At 40.0% G+C, this 26,424-nt stretch overlaps 3 protein-coding genes across 11 annotated transcripts; 1 reads left to right on the top strand and 2 right to left on the bottom strand.

The window, feature by feature from the left end:
• The first annotated feature begins 1,275 nt into the window (after positions 1-1,275).
• Positions 1,276-10,232, top strand: LOC123511695. 3 transcript variants are annotated; one of them, XM_045267756.1, is made up of 7 exons: positions 1,276-2,742; positions 3,359-3,471; positions 3,848-3,985; positions 4,171-4,320; positions 4,788-4,883; positions 5,046-5,261; positions 5,572-10,232. In XM_045267756.1, exons 1-7 carry the CDS (start codon positions 2,661-2,663, stop codon positions 7,504-7,506), a joined length of 2,730 nt encoding a protein of 909 aa, XP_045123691.1. In that variant the 5' UTR covers positions 1,276-2,660; the 3' UTR covers positions 7,507-10,232. The 3 variants fall into 3 exon arrangements, with proteins under 3 accessions (XP_045123691.1, XP_045123690.1, XP_045123692.1); XM_045267755.1 differs by having other exon boundaries at positions 1,278-2,742; positions 5,040-5,261; XM_045267757.1 differs by lacking the exon at positions 3,359-3,471 and having other exon boundaries at positions 1,278-2,742; positions 5,040-5,261.
• On the bottom strand, positions 3,592-14,424 carry LOC123511696 (V-type proton ATPase subunit d 1-like). 6 transcript variants are annotated; one of them, XM_045267764.1, is made up of 8 exons: positions 14,341-14,424; positions 13,208-13,335; positions 12,422-12,599; positions 12,099-12,271; positions 11,708-11,865; positions 11,183-11,359; positions 10,382-10,631; positions 3,592-4,273 (listed from the first exon to the last, which is right to left on the bottom strand). In XM_045267764.1, exons 2-7 carry the CDS (start codon positions 13,326-13,328, stop codon positions 10,392-10,394), a joined length of 1,047 nt encoding a protein of 348 aa, XP_045123699.1. In that variant the 5' UTR covers positions 13,329-13,335; positions 14,341-14,424; the 3' UTR covers positions 3,592-4,273; positions 10,382-10,391. The 6 variants fall into 6 exon arrangements, with proteins under 6 accessions (XP_045123699.1, XP_045123698.1, XP_045123696.1 ...); XM_045267763.1 differs by having other exon boundaries at positions 14,241-14,386; XM_045267761.1 differs by having other exon boundaries at positions 3,592-4,313; positions 14,241-14,386.
• A 7,557-nt stretch (positions 14,425-21,981) lies between these two features.
• On the bottom strand, positions 21,982-24,493 carry LOC123511697 (dehydrodolichyl diphosphate synthase complex subunit DHDDS-like). 2 transcript variants are annotated; one of them, XM_045267765.1, is made up of 2 exons: positions 24,344-24,493; positions 21,982-23,183 (listed from the first exon to the last, which is right to left on the bottom strand). In XM_045267765.1, the coding sequence occupies exon 2, from the start codon at positions 23,171-23,173 to the stop codon at positions 22,160-22,162; it is 1,014 nt and encodes a 337-aa protein (XP_045123700.1). In that variant the 5' UTR covers positions 23,174-23,183; positions 24,344-24,493; the 3' UTR covers positions 21,982-22,159. The 2 variants fall into 2 exon arrangements, with proteins under 2 accessions (XP_045123700.1, XP_045123701.1); XM_045267766.1 differs by having other exon boundaries at positions 24,334-24,476.
• Between the last annotated feature and the right edge of the window lie 1,931 nt (positions 24,494-26,424).

The following is a 26,424-nucleotide window of genomic DNA, read 5'->3' on the forward strand; positions in this document are numbered from 1 at the left end:
CTAGTCACATACTCTGACTCCCAACACATGAGCAGCAGATGGGGCTTGCCACGTGTATATAATTATGTAGTGTACTTTCACGCCAACAATGTCATCCAATTGTCTTTTTTTTTTTCAAATAAAAGCATTATTTAAAAAATAATAATTTTGGCACTAATCTGATTCCTTGGTTTATTACAATTTTTTATGAAAGAAGGGGAAAAAAAGTGTTTGTAGCATATTAAGCTAAAATAAACAAATAAGTACAAGAGCAAATAAATAATTAAATAATACATAAGTGATGTAAAAACGAAAGATTGAGAGTTCATTTTTTCCTAAATACTTCTTATGTTTGTAAATAGGTAGGCTACATAAGTAGCAGTACACTAAACTCTATTTTTTCGTCATCTTGTTTTTCTCCTAGCTTGGATAGGTAGGTTTCATTCACTTTATATATATATATATATATATATATATATATATATATATATATATATATATATATATATATATATATATATATAAAGTGAATGAAACCTACCTATCCAAAAATTTAAATTGATATACTGAAAAAGTTACGATATTTTGTGTAAAAAAAATAATAATAATGATAATGATAAAATAAATAAATGGAAAAAATTATTGCAAATTTGTGGATATGAAAACAAAAATAGAAATAGTGTGAAAAGTGAATGAGAATTTCTACCTAGTGAAATGTAGAAAACGTGATGGAAAAGGAATAGGAAATTCGACATATATATATATATATATATATATATATATATATATATATATATATATATATATATATATATATCGAATTTCCTATTCCTTTTCCATCACGTTTTCTACATTTCACTAGGTAGAAATTCTCATTCACTTTTCACACTATTTCTATTTTTGTTTTCATATCCACAAATTTGCAATCATTTTTTCCATTTATTTATTTTATCATTATCATTATTATTTTTTTTTACACAAATTATCGTAACTTTTTCAGTATATCAATTTTAATTTTTCATAATATTTTCTCTATTTCATTAATCTCTCACAATTAAAGAAAAAAAAAAAAGTTCCTACCACGTACTTTCCTTGGCCTTGTCGCTCATGTCAGTCTAGGTAGTGTGTTCTTGAGGGTATTGCCATGTCCCACGCGTCTTCCTCTTCCGTCATGGCACACACCATCAGTCGGGCCAACGCATTCACAGTAATTTCCTTCTCATACTGTCCATGAGGAGTTTAGGAATAATGTCACAGATTTATCGCTATTATGTAGTAAAGTCTAGAATACCAGCTCCTGAACACTGTGCACTGAGAATCCACACTCAAGGCCGATTCACACACATCAGTGACGTACAAGTGTCGCGTCCGTTCAGTGCTTCAGTGTCAGTGAAAAAAAAAATAAATATCGTTGCCTTGAATTCAACCGAAGCATTTACACACGGCCGGCGCAGTACCGTGTTTGGACTCTGTGGCTGTTACGTCTTCGTTCCGTGAAGTTGAGTATCGTCGCCACCAATATTTTCTAGATTTTCACGGACGCCGGACGATCTCGAGTGTTATGAGCTGTCAAGAAAATGGATGACGAACTACTTATTGAATTGGTGCGAAACCTTCCTGTTCTGTATGATGTAATTGTCACAACGCAAATATATGGATAGCAGTTTTCGGACATTCTGAAGTACTAGAAAAATTTTATTTCATCATCAATTGGTTCCTTGTACAAAGTCGCAAACTCTCCTTCACTTTCTCTTTTCTTCCACGCTTCAAGTACCCACTTTTTTTTCACTCTTTGTTCTGTCTCCTCGTCTTTATTCTTTGTCATTACATTCAGACCCTGCTCCACCCTAGTGGTGCTCTGCATTCATCAAGAATTATGGCAATCATTGCCAAGTCCACGTCTGTAAACTTTGCCATCTTCGAAATTACTGACCATGGTGTACGGAGTCACCACGGATATGTATGAATAGACGCCACAGAAGCGACACGGATATCACTGAACGATACTGATACGGCACTGATATGTGTGAATCGACCCTTAGTTGTGACGAGAATAGTAGTTAACAGCGTCGTTAATTAAGTTAGGTACTGATGTTTTGCCAGGTTTGAGAGACATGTCTTACCTCACCATCTTTCCTTTCTATCTGCTAGCCCAGAGGTGTCGAGGACTACATTTCCCAGTACCCAAGACCCTTCAGACACATCACTCTTGACTCTCCTCCGTTGCGACCGGAAGACGAAAATGGCAGCCCGTCTGTCTGCGCAGTGCAGGGGCCAAGCACCACAAGGGTAAAGAACAGCAGAAATGTCTCTTGTCCACTGTACCGTGGCCCACCAGGGTTGAGACAAGATGCCATTCAAAGGCGCAGTGCCTGGCTTCAGATGAAGTACAGACAGCGCATGAAGCTTCAAATGAAGCGTAAAAAATTGTAAGTCAACAAATAGAACAATTAAAGTTGAATAAAGCCGAAGCTCATTCATCTGTGCCTTCAACACAAGTAACCACTGCTGCCACCATCAGGCAGAATCTCCCGCCCTTACTCAAGCTCCTGGACCCACAGGACAGAGGGATCTTTACTCCACGTCCTTTGCTGACAGTCACTTTGCGAGACTATCTTGGAGCCTCCAACTTAACCTTGGAAATACCCAGTGAAGGGATACAGGCTTCAGAGCTAACTTACATGGTCCTGCAGCAGCAACGATACCCACATGAAGCTCTTCCTACCCACCGCTACCACGTTCTGCAAGTGTTCACGCCGCACTGTGAGTACTGTACTGTGTGCTTGATTGCATGCTCCTGGACCTGCAGAATGTAATGTTTCACCTCTCCTCTCTTCTACACAACTGCGTGTCCAATTGCTAGACAAATTTTATGATAGGCATTTTACGAAAAGGAAAAAAAAAGTAGTCATTTACATTCACATAATAAGGATATAACTAAGCTATAACGATTGCATGAAGAACAGTGTCCTCCATTACGAAACAAAAAATAATCTGTTATAGACACGCCCAAAGATATCGAACCTTGCGTCATACTGATGAATCAGGAAATGAACACGAATGAACCTTTGAAATGAAACATGGTTAGCCAGGATTTTTCTTTCCTCTTCTTTACATGTTTCATTTGTTTGGTCCAGTAAAGAAAACAAACAAGCGCCATAAAAGAATAAATGTTAATTTATGCCTCTCAGATTTATTATGCAGTATTTCTGTGAGGTATACATTATCTTTTTTTGTGTGTGTATGTGCGTGTTAGCAATGCAAGCATATAGAATATGCATACTGGAAGATATTATGAAATGACAATGCTTTTATATCTGCCTCCAAGCTCCTATTGAAGGTGAGATGTATCTTACGGCACTGTTTGATATCACTGCAGGTGTATACAGTGTGGCTCCTGATGAAATAGTGATGCCTCAGCCTCCTCTCAGGGCCGTCACCGCGCACATTAACTCTACTTATCTCCTCACTGTCGATGCTTCTCACTATAAGGTGAATAGTCTTAACAATTAAGTTAATATCAAGTGAATGATTTTTAAATTGCAACGTAAAATACACACTCTCTCTCTCTCTCTCTAAAAGAAATTGAGATATTTAAAATAAAGAGACAAAGCGTAACACAAATCTTTATTATCAATGAAATTTTACATGTGTCACTTGGATTTTTTTTGTAATACTGAGTTGCAAATTGCAATGTGAGTTATGCGACTGCATTGCAAGACTTTTAGCCCTCATCTTGTCACCGCTATGTTTGTTCTTTATAATATACACACACTTCTGTTTAGTTATTAGGATATCAGATACTAGACATTCTCTATTCTTTGTGTCCTTCCTTTCACTTCACTCACTTGCTTCACCTCACCCACAGATAGAGGAGGATGAGAAGTTAGAGTACTGCCAAGAGCTGCTGCCGTGTTCCAAGGAGCTGCAGGAATCACGCTACTCTGAGGTGCTCAAGGGCCGGCGCATTGCATTGCAGGCAAGAGTCACAGCCAGGGAGGACATGGTGTGTGTTTTTACGTGATTATCTTTCTTGCTGAAATAAAAGCAAACTCTCTCTCTCTCTCTCTCTCTCTCTCTCTACAGCTAAGTTTTGTTGAGTGTGTTTTTACATAATTATCTTTCTTGCTGAAATAGAGCAAGCTTCTCTCTCTCTCTCTCTCTCTCTCATCTGTTTTCTTCTCTTTACAGCTTCGTTTTCTTGAGTGTGTAAAGGGAGGGAAGCTGCAGGTGGAGGGCTGTAGTGTGGATGAGGCAGTGGAAGAGCTGGTTCGTCATGGCTTCTACAGTGACCCTGAGGAGATGGTGTACAGATGTGGTGAGCTGGATGAGTTCTGGAAGGTGAGGGAGTGAGGGTCTGGTGATGTAAAAGCTTCACACTGTGGAGAGATGTCTTAGTATATGTATCAGGTTTATATAATGTTACATTGGATTATTAGTGTGGTAAATGACCTTGTTCACTGTCTGCCTTCTGGTGAATTACTTGCAAGAAAAGTCAAAGTTCATTCAAAGTACTACCTCATCTTGCACATTGTTTGACTTACAAGGTATGTTACCATGGAAAGTTTAAAGAAATGAGTGCAAAACTTACTGTAATGACTGAAGCCTTTTTTATTTCCTACTCATATGTTTCAAAGGAATTATTTATAAGATTTCAAGATATACAGACCAGTGTCACAAACAAGTGCTGTAAAAATCAATGTCCAATGAGAGGATTTTGAAAGACAGAATGATGAAGTACCTTATGGAGACAAATGCAAACTTATTCAATATCTCTCTCTCTCTCTCTCTCTCTCCTCATCCCAAAGGAAAGTTATGAGGATGGGTATGTGGGATGGCACCAGCAGGATTGCCTCCCTCACCAGGCAACCAGTGAGGCACCCAAGTTAGTCAGGGAGCAAGGAGTGAGTCAGACGGCCACATGTACATACTTCAATTCCTCCCTTTAATCTTTACTTATTGCCAGAAGTCTGACATATGTGATCTTAGTGTCACCCATCATTCAGTAATGATTTGCATGACCATCACCAACCTATCATTGATTCTTCCCTTCTGGCCAGACACAGTACATCACACCATCAGACATGGGGCCCTACAGACGTCATTGGTACCCGGATTATTCATACTTGAGGCAGGCTGTTATTGCAGCAAAGACTAAGAGCCGGCTGTTAGAGCAGTTGACAGAAGAACTTCACTCCTACCGCCACCACTTTCACCATCTCGACTCCATCACTCCCAAGGAGCTCTTCGCTGATGACAGAGAGACTCTCCTTGAATGCTTGGTAAGTGGTACAATGATAATACTGCCAGCTGTAACATCTTATATACATGTTTTCAGTTGATGTGTGAAGAGTAAAATTCTGTAGTTTTGAGATACTATTTGAGTGTTGAGTTATTCCCTGAATTCAACAAATGGCTTTCTTGTTCATGTTGTTGTTATTGTTATTATTTTAGTTATTGTTTTTGTTGTCTCCCTTTAATGCTGAAATAGCCACATTATGTTCAGTGTACATACTGTACTTCTAGTGCATACTTCTTATCCTAATGTGATGGGTTGGTATTTTTGGCTCTTACTCAATTCTGTCTCCTCAGTATGAAGAAGCTCAGATTGAGCAATTGAAGGTAGAGCAGCAGGCACTCTTCCAGAGTAAGTTGGAGGCCAAACAGTACCATGTTTCCAGCGACCACCTGGCTGGTGTCACTATTCTCAAGCAGCTACCAACAAACTTTAATGATTTTCGGTTTTGTCTTGATATATTTACTTATGTTCTAACCACTCATGCCTATGATCTTGCCCTGAAGATGGCCATCAAAGAGTTTTGTGACATGCGTGGTTATTATCTCTTCAGGACTTTTCTCCTGAAGATGATTAAGAAGAACAGGAGGGAAATATTAGAAGTATTAGAGAACAGTAAAAAAATGTCATTTAGCTTCTCTGATACGATTTCTGCTGCCAATCCTGTAGTTGGTGGGAACCTCTTTGATGTTCCTTCTTGGCAGTCAGATGATGAGGTGGGACCTATTCCAAGTAAGCAACCTGAAGTACCAGCTACTTCTGGACTCCCTACTGACACAGCACTGCATCACAAAGACAAAACATACGGAAACAAAGGAAAGGGATTTCTATCTCGAGACAGAAAAAAAACTAGCCAGCAGCATGTGAGAAGTAATGTACAACACCACAGAACTGGTACAGTGCCAAGGCACCACAGATCTGGCCCTAAATCAGGTCACCACAGAACTGCCACTAAATCAAGACATCGTAAAACTGTGACCTCATCTAGGCATCAAAGAACTAGTACAATATCAAGACACCACACAACTGTGACCTCTTCAAAGTACCGTAGAACTGTTATTTCCTCAAGGCACCACAGAACTGTTATCTCATCAAGGTACCACACAACTGTTACTTCTTCAAGGTACTGCAAAACTGTTACTTCCTCAAGAACTAGTACAATACCAAGGCACCACAGGCCATCTGACACTAAAGCAAGGCGCAGCAGAACTGACACTACTTCAAGACATCAAAGAACTAGTACTTCCTCAACACATCACAGAACTCGCAATGTATTCAGGCACCACAGAACCCACACTACATCAAGGAAACACAGACCGCATGGCACCAAGGCAAGACACCACACAACTCACACCACAGCAACACACCACAGAATCCACACCACAGCAAGGCACCAGAAAACTCACACCACAGCAAGGCACCACAGAACTCACACTACATCAAAGAAACATACATCACCTGGCAATACAACAAGACACTGCAAAACTCACACTACATCAAGGCACCATAGGCCACCTGGCACCACATCTAGGCACCACAGGACTGGTACATCATCAGGGCAGCATCCAACTAGCACCATACCTCACCACATGCCTAGCACTGTACCCGAGCATGATATAGTTTTGGAAAGAGACTATAAAGGATACAAGACAGTACATGGTGAAGGCAGTAGTGGTCACAAAAAGCATGTTGTCTCACACCCATATGGCAATGGCAATGACTCATTTTTCAGTAATACTCATGATGATGAAATCAAGCAAATATTTGAAGGAAGTAGTGAAGATGAGACTGCAGCACCAAGTAGTGGTGAAAGAATCAGTCACAATAAGGATCGAGGCAGTCATGCTGCAGAAACTGACAACAGTGAGTGTTATTCCATAACATCAAATGATAACAGTGACAGTGATCAAGACATTGTGCATTATGGAGGGGATGATTCTGATGTTCATTCAACAAGTTATAATTCTAATAAAAAAAAGAAAGCTATGATATTAAGCACCAGTGGTAGGGTACCTAACAGTTTTTATGAGTTTGGTGACTCATCAAGTGACATCATAAGTTATGACACATCAAGTGATGATGAAGACAGTGGCTCAGGTGTAAGTGATGAAAAAGAACAACCCCATGTTGCTCTGAATAATGGGACTGATACTGATGCAATGACCCTCGCTGGTTACATGAAGCAGAATTCTAATAATGCAGAAACAGTTGATCATCACAGAAAAAGCTGATGCTGCTGAAAAAAAGAAGAAAGATAACAAGAAAATGCACGAGAAAGAAGAGTCTCTATGGGAACCAGTAGCTCTAACAAAACCTGAACAACACCTGACATCTTGGGGACCACTGAAACTCATCTATGATAACCTTAGCAGCCTTCTTAAAAAGTGGGACCATTACAGATATTTGGTGCGAGTCTTCCATAGAGCTTTCAAATTAGAGTGTGAGAAGTGGCGTGAGGTTGTAAAGAGGACATACAGGCTTCTAACTCCAAAGTTTCGGGAGATGGAAAGGCGAAGGGAAGCTAAGAATAAAGGTTGTTGGTACAAGTTGTCCACACCACGTATGAATACAAGAGAGAAATACCAAGGCAGGAAGAGTCCTTGTGGCACTGAATTACAATGGGTGCAAAATCATGTTCACTGGCTGATGAAATATGACATGACTTTGAATCTCAAACACCATGCTTTGGTTCGCTTCCTGCTTAAGAAAAAAGCCAGCCAGGCCAAGTGAGGCTTGTACAAGGAGGAAGATGTCTAAGCAATGACCTATAAAGGAGTATTTTATTGTCTTAAATTTCAGTGGATGAAAATCAAGATAAAGAATAAGGCAAAGACAACATAGATGAAAAAGGAACAAGGAGGAAATATGTCTTTCTCCACTGGTATACAAGAAAGAAAACAGTAATGAAATATTTCTTAATCATATACTCAAAAATGGCATTCATGAGTATACAGTTCAGTTGTGTTCAAAATGGAAAGTTTGTTTCTTAGAATAAATGTATTTATCTCTCAAGATTCTACAAGAGGTAACAAAGTTGCTGTGGTTTCTGCTGAGAGCACATTGAAACTGAATGATGTGGTAAACCTGAAAGTCTTCTCAGTTTTCACTGCAGAGAATGGATAGATTTTTTGAGATTCACTCGAGTTTCATCTATATGTCTGTTTTTGGAACTTTAAACCTCAAGTGATTATTTTCATTTTATGGAATGCTTTGCCAAAACAAGCTGCAGCATATTGCTTTTTATTGACCATGAAGCTATATAATACTTACATATATTTCATAATTACAACCTTTTTATAAATTAGGATAAGGTATACAGAACATCAGTTTCTGATATTTCACTGTACATATGCAGACACACTCACACACACACACACACATAATGAAGACCACACATCATCAGGAGGAAAAGAAGTCAGAGATGTTGCCATACATGCATTTAGTTTCTCCTCCAGCATACCCTTTGCTGTTACCAATTAGTTTCCCACTAAAACATTAAATAACCCCACAAAATGCATGTAATTCTCCTATTAACATATACATGTTAACAAACCAATCAGTCATGTTCATCTGTAAACACTTCAATGCAAATGGAGGAATACACACACTGTAAACAAACATGCACAACATCCCTGTATCATCCAGGGTAATAGATATTCCCACATTTTATAACCATGCTGTACCCCAAGAGTGAACATATTTGAAGATTATGTTTTGTGTATCTATTAACCCTCACTGAGCCAAATTCCTATTCATGTCCCAGGCTGAGATCCCTCCTAAGAAGGATTTTGCATTTGCTTCATTACACAAATAGAACATATTTCCTAATCCTGTTGATCTGATCCTTACAGTGTGTGAAGAATACAATGGCAGTATTCTTCCAGCCTGACTATAGAATGTGCAACCAAACTGTTCTCCTTTACCAACTTCACTGTTGTTACAACTTATACACAAGTCGTTTATTTCTGGCATATCAGTTTTCATATAATCTAAACTTCTACACAAAATACTCCCAAATCAATATATATGTAGTGACATTTGTGCAATCTAAAATAGAAGTGTATCATTAAAGAGATTATGTCAGTTACACAGCAAAAATTGTTTCTTTATTAAATATGTAAAAATATGTAATATGTCATCCTTTCACTACCATATTATTTTCTTTAAATGGGAAGGTAAATAAAATATGCAATGCAAATAATACAGTGGCATGGGAATTAAATATATCATAAGTATGTACATATAAACAAAATAAAAAAAAATATTAAGAGTTTAAATTATTGCAAGATTAGTTTGAAATGCAATAATTTTTTTCATTTTTGCAACTTTAAATATACTATATCATATCTCATTACTTGAATGAACATTACAAACATATGTACTTGGAACTCTGGTAGTCTTCAACATCTGTGTACATGACTAAATAGTGCTACCACTACAAGTCTCCTAATACTTGTTCACTTCAAAGTCCTTTGATGTCAGAATAACATCCTCACACATTACTCACCCTCTAAATATATGTACACTTTTCAGTAAGACCCTTGGGGATAATATTCACAATCGCTAGGAATATCTAGGTAATGGAATGCTTACCAAATCCAGAATGAAAACAAATTGAAGATAACCTAGTCCTCAACGGGAAAGAGAGAGCAGTTGCATCTAGCCATTGCAAAGATTAAGAGCCAAGTTTACCCGAGTCTTTTCTTGTCAAATGTGGCTTGGTTAGTTTGTGAAGCTGTTTTGCTGTGGAAACATCTTTCTTTCTTCTAAGGACATAGCTGAAGTCTCTTAGTGATCAGCAACACAACTGCCTTAATAAGTCTTAATTCCACATTGTTTCAGTCCACTTCTTCAATCTTTATGACACTGGGCCTTCTCTCTCTCTCTCTCTCTCTCTCTCTCTCTCTCTCTCTCTCTCTCTCTCTCTCTGTCACACACACACACACACACACACACAAAACCCATTCCCTCTTATCCACAAATATCTATACTCTATATAACAAAGACATGACATCTATACATTTTAGTTATATATTTTATATATATATATACCACTTGTTCTTTTCAATATACCCACTAAACTCTGTGCCATTTATTACAACGTACCTGCTGCTGTCTACATGATGGGGATGTAGTTGTCAATTTTTGCACGATGCTTCTGTGCAATACACTCTGCAATCCAAACAATGTTGCGGCACTCCTGTTCCTTGAGTCTAAGGTAGGCATAGAACACTCCAAAGTGGAACTGATGGAGGAAGGCGTTAACGTTGAGCCTCACTTCATGCTCAAAGAACTTGTCCTCGAGGGTCTTTTCCCCGGGATTGTTGCCAGCTCCCTCAAACAGTGCACGGTATTCCTGGAGAGAAGAGAGGATTGGAATAGGTATCATTGTGAATAACAAGATGATATGGAATGTTTATTGTGTTCATTAGATACAAGATATTTCTGAGTGACTTTATTAACTTATATGAATCTTCAAAGAATTGAAGCCATGCCACATTGGACAAACTGACAAAGTTGCAGATATGATTAGGTCAACTGTATGTGTGTAATTCACCTCAGTTGCCTGCTGGTCACCCAGCCAGTTTTCCCCATTACGGAGTGAGCTCAGAGCTCATAGACCGATCTTCGGGTAGGACTGAGACCACATCAACACACAACACACCGGGAAAGTGAGGCCACAACCCCTCGAGTTACATCCCGTACCTATTTACTGCTAGGTGAACAGGGGCCACACATTAAGAGGCTTGCCCATTTGCCTCGCCACTTACCGGGACACGAACCCGGCCCTCTCAATTGTGAGTCGAGCGTGCTAACCACTACACTACGGTGTGTGTGTGTGTGTGTGTGTGTGTGTGTGTGTGTGTGTGTGTGTGTGCACTTGAACATGCTTAACTGAAGCCTCACCGTATAGAACTCTGCCACCTGCTTCACATTCTCAGCATCGTCAGCTCGAGCAAGAGCCGCCAGACCATCAGGATTCAGCTTGCCACACTGAGGGTAAAGCTTCTTGCGGTCCTCATTGGTGAGCTCTGTGCCAAAGCTGTTTAGGGTGATGATGAAGGCTCTACGGTCAGCCTCAAACTGGACAGAAAAAATATAAACATCAGGAAATAGGCACTATATCAATATACTATATAAAGTACTATATGACTCATGATCCATGATTCATATAATATAAAAGCATCCCCATTCTCAGAATCTATACTAATTTCTCATGAATTTTGCCTTGACTACTTTGAACATTCCACACTGACAGTATTCCCATTCACTACATAACTTTTGGTGTTCAACTTAGTTTACAGTACATTAATCATGAAAATAGATCTGCATGAGTGGGCAACATGAGGTACAATCAAGTTGTATGAAATAATTTGTGAACACTTGAATCAGTTTACTGCAATGAGAGTTGCACAACAGACAAATACTCACAGCAAGAATCTCACACATGACCTGGGCAGTGGTTCCTCCCAAGTTCTTGCAGTAGTCATAAAAGCTCTCCAGGTAAGCTTTGTACAGGGTGTTGCGGATGATCTCAATGTTCATCTCATCCAAGTCCTGTTCACTGATGCACTCTCCAAAGAAATCAGCTACAAAGGCATACAGAAGAGATTAATTCATTGATGTATCTTTATGTATTACAAAAGGTTTTAAAAGAATTTGTTATCCTTATTACAATTAGTTTCTCTATGTCAGCCTCAATACAATGCCAAGTATTAATGTTATATTTTTATATTTGAAGTACATTAAAGTGATCACTGTGTATGAGTGTCATCCTACGTAAGCCTTCAGTATCAGGCTTAGCTATCTAAAATGCACATACCCAAAGGAGTGTCCACCAACACAGCATTGTAGAGCTCAGAGCTAGTGGAAGCCACATTGATGGCTTCAATCTGCTCAAAGGTGCCCAAGGGATGGCACTTGGGCATCAGCTCAGAAATGGGGCGCTGGTGAAGAGCACCTGTGATCAGCAGCACGATGTTGTCAATCATATACCTGCAACACCAAACTGAAAGGTCAGCACACAATAATGGAATACCTGTGCTTTGTACGGCACTGTTTGGTAAGATTTTACAGTACAGTACTGATAAAAGTGAAAAGAGAGGTCAGAGAAGACAAACCAAATCTCTTCCCTCAGATACATACCCATAGGTGATATAGTCAAGGAAGGTAGCCAAGGGCTCCACGGCATGGTTCCTCATGTGTTGGAACTCGGCCACAAGCTTGTCCCGCAGCTTGTCATCAATGACTGACACCTGAAGGGGAGAAGCTTCATTGGCCAGGAAATTTCCATAGTCAGTACTCTGGAGGTGGAGCTTCAGATCTGCACAAAGAAGAAAAAGTCTTTTCCTAGTATTTCAAATATCATGGGAAGATGACTGGAGTGAAACAGATAAGAGTTAGTTAGAAGGGAAGAATGGGGTTTAAAAATAATAAAATACTAGTAAGAGAGAAGAGACTATTTGGATGGGGAGACAAAAAGAGCTTTCTGCAAGGAGCAAAACTTCAACAGACTCAGATGTCCATCTTATAGAGTTGGATTTACCTTCCTTGCAACACCATCCACAAAAACATCATATAACCAAGAAAACAACTCATATCCATGCTACTGCCACAATCCAACAAGAACTTTCAAACTACTTGCTGTCAAGGGACATGTTCTATTGGTTATGTGCAATCACAAAACACCATGCAATCCTTCACCATCTATTCCTTCATATGTTTTCTCTATATATATGAATGCTGAAAACACATACATTTTTCTGCCTTATCATTTTTGACACAACACATTTACTTCTTAATTGTAATAGTGTATGAAGGCAAAAATATGAAGCAATCTATTAAAAAAAAAAAAAAAAAGTCAAATCAAGGTGAAAATTCCATACCAGAGTTTAATGTGTCGTGTCATGGTCCCACCCTGCCCTGCCTTACCATCCAGAGACTCGCACTGCACCAGGTTCAAGTAGTCGGTCTGCTTCAGGATGCCATTCTTGAAACCTCGAACCAGCCCCTCCAGGTACCCATTGTCAATATTGAAAAGACTGTCCAACATCTTGAATCTGAAGGAAAGTATGGACATTACAGAGACATAATTCAATCCAACCTGCACTTTTCTTTATATGGAAATACAGTAGTTCTCTTTGCTTTACACATCTTTCAACACATACACTCCATATCATTTACTAATACTTGGGTTATTTTATACAGAAAAATGGACATTAGCAAAAAGGGGGAAGAGATGTAAAGTGCAAAGTTTTATAAAGGCCCTCAACTTTGAGAGAAATGAAAAGTGACACAGTGCTCAGTGTAGTGACATGGAGGATAAGATTCATCCAAGGAGGGCAAAGGTGTCATTAGTTGTGTCAGATAACATTTCCTTCCCTTTATCCTGAAGAATGACTCCCCAAAATTATCCTTTGGGAGAGTGTGTTAAATTCTAGGCATTGTATAGAGCTGCAGTTTTACTACCGTTTAACTCCTCCATCGCTCATCTGGATAACCTACGATTATTTCCACACAACCTTAGCGTTTTATAAGAAATATAAAACTACGTACATGTATCACAATGTTTCATAACACCTACGCACAGGTGTACCATACTATCCCTACCTGTGATGTTTCTGACCTGAGTGCCCTGTCCCTTATGTTATCTTGCACCAGTATTCCCCAATTGGCATTTATTTTTATAATGATACGTCACTCAAAAGAAATATAACAACAATCTACCACACCATCAGAGATAATACATTTAAGCACCACACGTCCATAAGACCACCACAATAATCCCCTCCCTACAATACTATTCCACCACAAGACACCATCCTGGTACATTCTCCTTCACTAACCAACACAACGGGGAGATATCAGTAAATAAAGACAGGCACATCAGTCATAGCAGACAGACACACCACTACATATGACGCCATTCAACTACTTTACGTCTTCCACTCACCACAACACTCACTTCCTGTATTACTGTACCGCCACAGAATATTATCCTGGTGTTTCACTCTTCCTAGACACACAAGTCACGAGAATAAGAGATGATAAAGGCAGTAGCTCACCTCTCCCTCAGCCGCGGGTCGATCAGCTGTCATGTGAGGCTGGCCACTTGTACGCAGCTCTGCCATTGGTTGAAGCTCCCCATCTCCAGCCAATCACGGACCACCTTACATCACTGCGCATGAAGGAAACCAATAACACGTGCACGAGCCTAAAGTTTTTTTTCTTAGTGCATTTATTTTTTTTTCTAATTATTGCCAACACTCTGCCATTGCATATTCTTTTTATTTATCCTTAGAGTGCCTGCAGAATAGCAGTATTACAAAAAGGAACTTTACAATTTGTATTACAATATGCTTATTATCTGCAGGTAAGATCTAGCTATGTTTCTTGTATTTAATCATTAATGCAGCAATAAATGTATCAATCAGTCATTCATCTACCATACATTACCTATATTGATTTCCGAATACTAGGCAGCCTAGAAATTATTTTATTGAATTATGTTTCTAAGTAGTCATGCAAATTGCTTGTCAGAACTCCATAAATAAATTTGTCTCATATACAATACTCCACTTGTCCAATATTGTCCTATCAAAAGTGATGATAGTAACATTCCATATAGACTATAGACTCTCTTCTTGCATTTTACCTTTTACCAGGACCTGTATGTGTTTTGTCATCTAGGGTATGGACACACTGTACAAGATTCTCTGGGAGGGTAAAGGGAAGTGGTGAGAGGCAAAAAGCAAACACAATCTGTATCAAGGATTATAGGAAGGATATACGGGTTGATTGGGCGGGCTGATGGAATCGATTGGGGAGGGGAGGTAGCAACAGATGGCGCGTGGGTCGCAGGAAGTCGAGGAGGGTACCGATTTGGGGGTCCTTCAGCGGTGGAGCCCGGGAAGGACGAGCACCCTTACAAGATGCAAACATGGGGAAGAACACAATTGCCGCAACAGTTATTGTCTTTGTGTAAAAAACAAGAAAAAGTATCCGTGGGTGAAGCTTCACGCATTCCCCAAGAACACTAAAAAGTATGAGTGAAAGTTTGATGACATCTAGTTTGAGGTAGCTTGTTAACTTCAATAACAGGTGGTGTAAATATGGGAGGGTTGTCTTATGCGGAGATTTCACCCCATTTTTTTTTTTTTTTTTTTTTTTAAGTCGCTAAGCAATGTAGTCACTTACAGGATGATGTAGAATTTATTTATTGAGTACTAAGTGGGTGGTTCGTGTTGAATATACCTTATTTATCATACTATTCCTACTTTGCCAATTAATTTTTATCTTATTTCAGCAGTTTAAGTACTCTCATATATTACTGCACGATGTTTTTATTTATTTACTTATTTTTCTTTTGTAATTCATTTCTTTTTTTATTTTAATAGTTTGCCATATCATATTTCTACACAAAGGAATAATTTTTGTGCTATCATGCTATTTTTACTTTCTTAATTAATGTTTCCCTTATATCAATAGCTTATCCTCATATTACAGCTCTCAGGAATTTTTTTTTTTTTCGATATCATATAATTTCTACTTTCTTTATTGATTTCTCCCTTTCTTCAATAATTTACCATAACAGTATAGATCAAAGGCATGATTTTTTTTTTATTATTATCACATTATTAGGCTACTATTTTCCAAATTAATTTCTCTTGATTCAGTAGTTTACCCTCATTTAACTAGTCAGATTGAGGAATTATTTCTTTCTATTATCATATTATTCCTACTTTTGATTATTTTTTCCCATATTTCAACAGCTCACTCTCAATAAACTACTCAAGAAAAGAGCTTTTGCATAATCACATTATATCTACTTTCCAAATTATTTTTTTTCCTTTTATCAGTGGTTACCCTCACATTTTGCGTTATTATATGTTATTTCTACTTTCTTAACTAATTTTCTCCCTTTTTTTCAATAGCTTACCTTCATATTACTGATCAAAAGTATCTTCTTTTTGGATTTTCACATCATTACTTTTATAGTTTTTTTTCTATTATTTCTTTTTATAATTTACCTTCATTTTACTACTCAAAAGATTATTTCGTTCTATCAACCCATTATTTACACTTCCCTAATTAATTCATTTCATTAGTTTACCTTCATTACTGATAAAATGAATATTCAGCCCAGTTACACATATAGACTATACCTTACGTAAATAATTATGAAAATGCCAATTCGCAAAAAGGCATCTGGACACAAATGCGTAATAAATTCTGACTTGTCCCCAATCAAAACTAATTTCTAAAATATAAAAACATCACTGGGCTGAGCAGTAAGGAAAATATTTCAGATAATATCATAAATAAAAGTGTTGGAATTCTGACATGCTTAAACACAATTCTAAAGTCATCCAAACTTATTCAACACAATCGCTATCATTTCCCCAAAAAATATGAACTGCTTTCACAACATATTAAAACTTGGCAATATGCTGAAACAAAAATATATATTTTTAAAGTGTCACTTTTCACATTTTAACTGGGCTATACATCACTTTCAAAGTCCACACATTTATCTTATTAGCCTCACAACACACTTTAACCATCACAAACAATTTTTGAAAACACAAACAATTCACTACAACCTCAAAAAAAAAAAAAAAAAAAAAAATACCGAGTTTGAAAATTTTTAACTAAATCTGGGCTCATATTTAAGCTATAAACAATCACTAAACCACAGTATTTCACGCAACACAAGCATGAAACACATTTCTGACACCACCAAATTCTTCGGAAAGCTTAAAAACTGACTTGTCACACGAAGTAAATGAGCTGAAAAAAATATATAAAAATATATATTGGAACTAGCTTGGCTGGTGCAGGCTGAGGCCCGGTTCACATCAACGTCTTAACGTCTTCCGTCTACGTTGATTTGTCCGTTTTCCCGTGTTTATGACGTCACAGGAGAAGCGGCGGATGGGATGGCCTCCGCTAGTCCGCTTGTAAACACAGCATCAAGATGTGGGGAGTGGTCACACATTAGAGGATGCACCAGGGCGAATGGGTGCAAATAATTATTCATCAGCTGCAGAGAATGTGAGGCAGACTTTTGTTGAATATTTCAACTTTCCACAGGGAAGTGTACACCGAGGGGAACTTCAGGGTGGAAGACTGTATCACGTGGCTGGCTGTTGTTGTTGTCGTCACAGACAGTGCTGCCTCTTCTCCATTCACAGGCGTTTTCGCCGCATAATTTTGAATTGTCCTTTACAAATTCGCACACATATACATGTACAACGTATTATATATCAATTACAATATTTCTGATTATCATTAATATGTGTTTCACCCAAATTATTATAGCACTTTAATTCTTAGAAAACAGCGGATGCAACACCGCACAAGGAGAGATGGATTCAAGTTAACTCGTCCGCTAAACGGATTCCGCTCGAACGGAAGCGGAAAGAAGTGACCATTCCCCGGTTCATAGGCAAGCGGAAGCGTGTGACGTCACACTTGCCACGGACGACGGAAGACGGAAGACGTGAAACCTTGGTGTGAACCGGGCCTGAGACTTGCTGATGACGTCATCAAGAGGCCCTCACCACTGCCCGCTACAACCAATTTTCTTATCACCTTACTGGGCCTTCCTGACACACAAACCTGGCCAAGCAGATGCACCTCACCAGCTGACATGAAAGACTAGACATGCACCACCACACTTGTGACATGTCTGGTAACAAATTAAAGACATAATGGCTGAGACATGCCCAGCACCTCAGCACACTGCTTTATTTACTGACGGAAAACATTAATTTTAGCGACTTTTGAAGTATCTGTAAGCGTTAATCCACTCATATGTCTTCCTAGCAGTCAAGTTAGAATGATATGGACGAATTAGGACCGTGAACCACACCCCTTCACCAGTCAGCCACGCTTACCATCACACACAGCTGCCTTGTGCTACCAAAAACAAGCATAACAAGTGAATATTTGTTCATTAAAAGCCATACGCACAGCATTGCTTTCGTTTTGGATTAAATATGTGTGTGTGTGTGTGTGTGTGTGTGTGTGTGTGTGTGTGTGTGTGTGTGTGTGTTGTTGTTGTTGTTGTTGTTGTATCTGTAATACTCCATTGAAACACACATTTTACCATTATATTGCCTCCAGTCGCCTACTGTCACACAATTACAAAGACTGAAGACTGAAGATTTCCGCCTGTTTCCCGTTTAAACCAGCAAACCCAAGCCCTGCCTATCTCCTCACATCCATCAGTTCCGCCCCACCGTGATTTACCGTGATATCAATTGCCAGACACGCACATACGTAAAAAAAAAAAAAAAAAAAAATCAGATATATGTTTTTGCCTAATTATCAACATTAGACCTAAAAACTATGCATTTTTTCTTATTTTCTTTCCAATATTTCATTTTTGTGGTGGTGGGTGGATTCTATCTAATTAAAAAGTGAGGAGTGAGTGCTCTCTACCTTCCATAGCTCAATCCCCTTCTATTTCTGCTGTTTTTGCCTCCCTTTCTGTCTTTTTTTTTTGGGGGCAGCCAGGGTTTTTACCCTCAGGGATACCAGTGTCCCTGCCCAAGGCTGATCTAACTGGTTAGGGTGGGGCTTGCAACCCCTCTCTGTAAAAATGTCCACAGCTACTACCAGCAGAGTCGGAGGTAGAGATCGGGGTTGAGGCTCTAGGTGCGGGCAAGCCATTGGCCACAACCCAGATCCAGTTTTGCTGGGGTGTCCGACCATGCAGACCTTTCGGGTGCCAAGGCACCAGAGGGGCTTACTTACCTGTATGGTGGATCCAGGGGAAAGCTTGCGAGATCCCTGTGTCTTGAGAGGGACAGGAGGATCCCCCTCACCATATTTTCAGCTTTGGGGGTGCCGGCAGGGTTGCAGATGTGGTGGCTGCCCGTCGGACCATTCCTGGGGTAAACTTTCGGAGGGTTCTACTTGTAAGCTCCTGGAACGTCCTGAGCCTCTCAAGAGGATCAATGACTGCCTCATCTATCAGATGAGCTCAGTAGGGTGAGGATGAATATGGTGGGACTCTCTGAGACAAGGAGGCCTGTCAGTGGCGAGACCAGTAGCAAGGGTTTTACCTACTATTCATCTGGCATGAGCAATGGTCACCATGTCAAGGAGGTAGCCATAGGCATCTCCAGTAGACTGCAGGCATCTGTTGTACAGGTTACTCCAATTGATAAGCGTATAATGCAACGAAGGCTGAAGCATACTATAGGCTTTATGTCTGTTGTTGTAGCATAGGCTCCTACCGAGATGTGTGAAACTGAAGAAAAGGAGACGTTCTACGCCAAACTCGACTCTGTATTGGACCAGTGCCCCTGTTGTGATGCACTTATTGTCGTGAGAGACTTTAATGCTGTCACTGGCACTGAGAGAGCTGACTACGAGCTACATGTTGGTCCCCGTGGCTCTGGTACCAGGAATGACCACAGTTCTTTCCTGCTGAATCTTGCAAGATCCAGAAGGTTGAGAATTGCAGGTTCTTGGTATCAGAGACCAGTGTTGCACTGCTGGACTTGGTGTAGCAATGCTGGAGGGGTAGTGATGGAGATCGACCATATCCTTGTTAGTATTCATGGGAAAGTCCTCCACAACTGCCGAGTTCTTTGTGACTGATCACAGGCTTGTTGCTATACTCAAGCTCCATGTCAAGTCCAGAAAGCCTCCAAGATGTGACCAGTGTTTCATCTTGAGAAATGGAAGGACTTGACATGTGCCCAGGAGTATGCAGCGACAGTCTCCAATCGATTTGGAGTGCTCGACAGCCTTGAGGACCTGGTAGAGCTATGGGATACCTTTAAACATGAGATTCTTAAGGCTGCCAAGGAATGAGTTGGGGAGTGCCCAAGGTCACAGAGTGGCTTCGCCTCAGTAGAGACGCTGGACAGTATTGAGGAGAGTTGTGCTGCCAAACTTGCTGGGCTTTGTCATGTAGGACTAGAGCTCTCCTGAGGAAAGACAAAGAGAGGTATGTCAGAGTCTCGCTGAGGATGTAGAGTGTCATTTAAATGCTAATGACCTCTGACCTGCCTATCAAGCCCTAAAGAAACTCTGCTCCAAGTCTACATCTCAGGCGAGCACTATCCGAACAACAGATGGTTGCCTCTTATTGGACACAGATGGGCAGATGGCTCATTGAGCTGAGAACTTTAAGCAGCTGTTCACGGTGGATCCTCCAAGCAGACAGCCCCAACTGCAGGGTTATGGATGCTAGATGCTGATCCATCCATTGACAAAACTGCACTCTCCACTGATGATGTCAAAGAGGCTGTGGCATCCCTCCACTACAGATCTTCCTCCACTTTCCCTCCAAGTCACATTCAACAGTCCGTATATCAGGTCTTCCTTCTCACAATGCTGCCCACATCCATCACCACGCCCACCAGGCATCCCACAGGGGGAGTAGAAGGGTTAAACTTATTACAGGTACTGGTAAGAGTCTGAGGGTGCTATAGTCAGGGCCACAGGGACTGAATGCTATAGTTTACTTGCCATTTCACTCAGCACTGTATCTAAACTGTGCTTGTATTGGATAGGTTAAGATACTTCTATGTACATTTATACTCTCTAAAGTACGTATACCAGTTACAGTTAAGAGTATACCTGTGAATATGAATGGCATGTAGGTACAAGTTAGAAGAGGGGAGTGTTGGTGGGTAGGACTCAGTACACATCCTGGAGTCTTCAGGCCTTATGAAAACTATAACAATCTACACACTTCTTTTTTTAACTTCCACCTTATATGTTTAATTCTTAAGGAGCATAAACATTACAACACCCTTAAGTTCAAGTACAGTCATGCCTCGCTGAACACGAAATTCGTGTGTACACGAATCGGTAAAATATCCCATATTTCGCCGAGCATGACTTTGACTCGCGATTGCACGATTTGGTCTCCATTTGAATCTCCCGCTGGTCCTGGTGGATGCACTTGACCTACCCTCCCAAGCGTCTTGGACTCACCCCGGGGCTTGCGATAGCACGCTGCCTCCCGCCACTCGCTCTCTCCTTGTTGTGCTGTTGTTATGTACAGACGTGGCTCCCTTGCGCTCTCTTCATTTAATTTTTTGAAGAGTTGCTGCAGCTGGAGGAAGAAGAGGCAAGAGGAGGTGCTGATGATGAGGATCTTGATGATGATGAAGAGACCAAGCCTGTCTTCACCATCAAGACTCTTCGTAATTTGCTGAAAGTCATGGAAGATGCAACATCCCTCTTCACTGAAACAGATCCCATCCTGGAGAGGAGCATTAAGTTCAAGAGTGGTATTGAGGAGCTTCTTTTGCCCTACAAGGAGACCTTACGCCAGATGAAAGCATCTGCCAGTCAGAGGCCCATCACTTCATATTTCATGCTCTCTCTAACCAGCAAATAAACTAAAGGTACTAGTACTATAATTAAATAAAATGTGTGCTTGGTACTTCATTTATTGTTTTTTTATTCAGCCTTTTTGGCAAAAAAAAATTTTTTGGGAGGATCTGGGAATGTAACCCCCATTTTCTCATATGGCCTATTATTCGCCGAACATGAATCTCGCCGTACATGATGAGCTCAGGAACATAACTGTCGTGTTGGGCGAGGTATGACTGTAATAAATAATTGCATGGCCGTTCCCTCCGTCTTTAGAATTTTACATGACTGAACCATCAACAAAAATGTATCAAATATATAAGTATAAAAAAATTAAAAAGATGCAAATTAACAGAATCATGTATGCAAATATTTTATTGACACGTAACATTCAAAAGAATGCATTCAGAGCTGTAGTCTTATCTCAAAAATCATCTCAATAGTGGTGAGTCATGGCTTAGTGATGAAGGTGTGGTCAAGAATGAGATCATTCATAATATATGGCACAGCTCTCAATGCTTAGGATATCATGTACAAGTGTCATAAGAGCTGACTTTCTTCCACTTTGTTCTCTTGTTCCATCACTGTGAGGGATGACAGTTTGTATAAGTAAGCAAGTTGCTGCTTCTTACGATGATCAAGGAAAGACTGCAGACGAGCAGTGCGAGCAGCAACTTGGGCAGCCAGATGCTCGTGAGTAACCTTATCACCATGCTGACTTCGACACTGCTCTAGATCCCTCTCCTCTATAGTCCGGCACCGCTGGGCCAGAGCCTCACGTCTTGCAGCAGCTAGTGTGTGGTACTGGCGTTGGTAGAAGAACACAGCGCCAAATAGATGCCAGATGGAAAAGTCAGGCCACAGAACTTTAGTGAAAAACAGACATGAGTATGCACTCTGCCAGAGAAGGAAATCAGAGAGTCGGTGTTCCCCAGACGTCCGCACAAGCAGATCAGGGTCCCGGTTACCGCTTCCATACAAGCATGCTTCCAATGCCTCTTCATTGACATCAGAGCTTTTCAGTCTGTCTTCAGCCACCCCTACTGCCAGCTCCTGAACTGCAGAGGTGATCTCTTCACTGCCAGTATAAGCCACAGCCAGGTTAAGGAAGAACTGATTGTTGTGTCGAGTGGCCAGCATAGCCTGTGCTGCCATTTTCTGGATGGATTCTGGCAAGAGTGAAAGTTTTCCCAGGAAACTGATACACACTCCATGTTCAGCCAGCTTGTCCTGTTCTTCCAGAATCAGAGCAAACTTCTCTTTTGCCAAGTTCAGTAAACCATCCACCTCACTCTTTGATCTTTTGAAGTTTTCAATACTAAAGGCATAGGCAGTAACGTGTCTGATGCCCAAATCACGGCACCATGACAACACCTCAGCCAGCTTGTGGAATCCCTGTGTGTGGCCAGACAAGGTATCACGCTGTTTCTGTCTTGCATACCGACGGTTCCCATCCATGATGACAGCCAAGTGGGTGGGTATGGGTCCCACTTGCAACACCCTCATTGCTGCCCATTCTGCCCAACTGCGCTTCTGTTCCACGACCCACGTCATCTTGCCTCAGCTGAGAGGAAAAAAAGGAGCTACATCAGGAGAATAATTCAAAAATAGTAACTGAAATAATTATGTCTTAAGAAATATATGTGATCCCACAGTAAGAGATTAATTTTGCTTAATTTAGAAATTCTCATTGCCTACAATTCAGCCATGAAAGGAATATACATTAGTCAGCAGCCATAGATCTTATAAATTGTACTGGACCCTGATGATTATTATGATTGTAACACCTACAAACCCAAATCAGCTTAAAAACCCTGAATGTCACACACACACACACACACACACACACACACACACACAAAAAAAAAAAAAAAAAAAAAAAATATATATATATATATATATATATATATATATATAAAATTGTATAATATAAAAATGAAAACAATTAAAATAAATAATAATAAATTAATAACCTCTGGGAGAAGTGATTGTTCTTCATAAGAGGCAATGTTTTGGAATAATCCCCGAGAGGATGTCAAAACCACACAGCCAGGAGGTGACTCAATTTACTTGGATGTATCTATGAGAACTCTTTTATTGCTTGATGAACATGGCTAAGAGACCGATGTGTATGTGTCAATTTGTACAATATTAGATCAAAGGATAGCAAAACCTTTGTATTCAGCATTGAGAGGCTTCACTATAGTTCCAGGAAACCCCACTCTGTTCTCTAGAGACTCTAAGAGACTGATGGATCACAATTAGAAAGAATATGGAATATGCAGTGAGGTGAAGCATCCTCATTAGGGTAAACGGTTAAGTAGTGTTTACTCTTCCCACCCTAAAATTCAGCCGCTTCATTACATCCTTATGTTTGACAGAGAGAGAGAGAGAGAGAGAGAGAGAGAGAGAGAGAGAGAGAGAGCGCTGATGAATGCAGTATATACTACTTCTGTCAACTGAAAGGCAATGTGAGACAAAAGAGTACCCCTACATGTGGTGTACCTCCCACTATGAACTCTGCGCTCTGGTATCTCAGTGCATATGGATACAAGGCATATGTGTTCCCATGGCAAAGTTTTCATTGGTGTATGAGCCCGAGATTACATGCATGATGTTCATTACTGCTATAGATCCAAACGTATGTTTCATGTTGAATCTAGACAAGCAGCACACACACACACACACACACACACACACACACACACACACACTTTGAGTTACTTTTCTGAAGTTCCCATATTCAGACAACCGTATTCAGTTCAGGGAAAGAAGTGACACTGTGTTTTGACATTCAGCACAAATACACGTCAGCTGAGTTGCCTCATGGGTGTTCTCTTGATCTTGAAGTGATCGGTCCGAATTGCCGTATCTTTTTTCTCTCACTTTTACGTTTGGTACGGTAGTGAGGATAAAAACACGAAAGGGAGTTAAATATAACTCATGCAAAAAGGAATTATATTACAGTAAAATCATATAAATATGCTTTTCAGCGTTCCCCTTCACCTCAATATTCACTCATCCGTTCATTCTCACATCTTTCAGGGGAAAAATAAAATTGTATAGACTTCTTGCAAAAGTTGATTTAATATGTACATATTTTGAAAAGTATTGGAGGTGCGGCCAGGAGTTCTTTTTATTGTTTAGTGATAACATACATTATGCAGGTAGTCCCTCGGTGTAAACAAAGTACGTTTTCCCACAAACGTGTGGGCTCAGCAGTGTGGTGGCGAGACCCGATGCTCTCTTTTAAAGTCTTTGCCAGGAAGATAAAAGGCCGGTAAAGGGACAGACAGTGAGGACTTAACCATCAGGCGTGAATTGATAAAAGACTTGGGGAAATTATGTGTGTTCACTCCTGGAATGATAGAAGGTGGTGCTGACGGTGGCTCTCCTCGCCCGTGCCCATGCTGCCCCTGCCACTGGGTTAGCCACAGTTGCTGCCTCTCCTGGGCTTGAGGCAGGTGTGTTCACATTACCTCTCTCTCTCTCTCTCTCTCTCTCTCTCTCTCTCTCTCTCTCTCTCTCGTGTAGCTCAACTTGTTCAATTTTTCATACATTGTGTTTTTATCATTGAAGAATGTGCCATATGGGTGTTTTTGAAAAATCGAAAATAAAGTACGTAGGCAAATTTTTTTTTTCGCTGATAGATGACTACTACACGATGTTAGTGTAGTAGTAACAAGCGAATTGATCCATAAATAACTGCATGAAAAAAAAAAATCAATTTAAAAAAAAAAAAATTTCCTATAAACTTTGTCACCAGAGGACAGATTTCAATTTTGCTGGTACGGATATGAAGTATGTAGTATAACAAAACTTTTCCTCCCATAGAATTTTTATTTTTTATTTTGGTGGCCGATATGATTTATTTTTTTTATTTTTCAATTTTTTTTTATATAAAATTACATTGCGGCACTTAAAAAAAAATTCCAAATTCTAAGAGACAGATGTGTAGCAGCTTCATTGAGCTTCAAAATGATACCTCAATATTGAAAATCCGTTGAGAAATGTGGGAGAAGATACGATTTGAATGATAAAAAAGTGGAAACTGAGAAAAAGGCAAAAAACCCCAGAGATGTCATTTTCGTCCTCTATGACCCTGTACATTTATTTGGGTTGGATATTTCGTGCTCATACACTACCATGTGCATCATATATGATTTTTAGGCATGTTTAGAATATTCTTTAAGACTCATATGGCACCTGGCTGCCCCTACAATGATTGTAGTTATTAATTGCTTGAAGGCGAGGGTGTCTCCCATCCATGCATGGTTGGTACAACTTGTGATTTCCACTTCCACCATTTGTTTAGGCATTGTAAGGTAAAATAGGCTGGATTGTGGCTTGCAAGGTGTGAAATAACGGGCAAGATACTCAATAGATCTTCCTCCCATCGCAGTCACATGGACACTGAAATGGAAGGGGAGAGGGTGTGTTCCTGTGTACACCATAGTACTAAGTTGCCAGCACCCACCTTTCCTTACCAAAGAAACCACTTTTCATGGCTTTTTCCGTGCTAATTATCATCATTTATGGTACAGAGAGTGGGGAGGGGGGAAGCTCCGGACTGCGGTGGGCGTGGCAGGGGCCCTTTAAAGTTTAAATACCCCACGTATTTTAGCGTATTTCCCCAAAATACTCCATCACTCTGTTGCCATATGTTTGGGGATGCTCTGGTGGTGTTTTGGTGATTTTCAATATTTTTCAGATTTGTCGATACCATAGCCACCGGACGGTCTCCTTAAGTGATTCTAGTCATGGATTTTTGGTGATTCTGATAATTTACTCCCCTGTAAATACTA

This window comes from Portunus trituberculatus, chromosome 31 (assembly GCF_017591435.1).
Source record: "Portunus trituberculatus isolate SZX2019 chromosome 31, ASM1759143v1, whole genome shotgun sequence".
Classification (NCBI taxonomy): domain Eukaryota; kingdom Metazoa; phylum Arthropoda; class Malacostraca; order Decapoda; family Portunidae; genus Portunus; species Portunus trituberculatus.

Bases quoted from the DNA above. Each gene is read 5' to 3' on its own strand.
- LOC123511695 (XM_045267755.1), top strand. From the start codon at position 2,661: ATGGTCCTGCAGCAGCAACGATACCCACATGAAGCTCTTCCTACCCAC. The intron at 3,986-4,170 runs GTGTGTGTTTTT...TTCTCTTTACAG, and splicing joins TCACAGCCAGGGAGGACATG to CTTCGTTTTCTTGAGTGTGT. The intron at 4,321-4,787 runs GTGAGGGAGTGA...CTCATCCCAAAG, and splicing joins AGCTGGATGAGTTCTGGAAG to GAAAGTTATGAGGATGGGTA.
- LOC123511696 (XM_045267764.1), bottom strand. From the start codon at position 13,328: ATGTTGGACAGTCTTTTCAATATTGACAATGGGTACCTGGAGGGGCTG. The intron at 11,360-11,707 runs GTGAGTATTTGT...TTTTCTGTCCAG, and splicing joins TCATGTGTGAGATTCTTGCT to TTTGAGGCTGACCGTAGAGC. The intron at 10,632-11,182 runs GTGAGGCTTCAG...TCTTCTCTCCAG, and splicing joins AGGTGGCAGAGTTCTATACG to GAATACCGTGCACTGTTTGA.
- LOC123511697 (XM_045267765.1), bottom strand. From the start codon at position 23,173: ATGACGTGGGTCGTGGAACAGAAGCGCAGTTGGGCAGAATGGGCAGCA.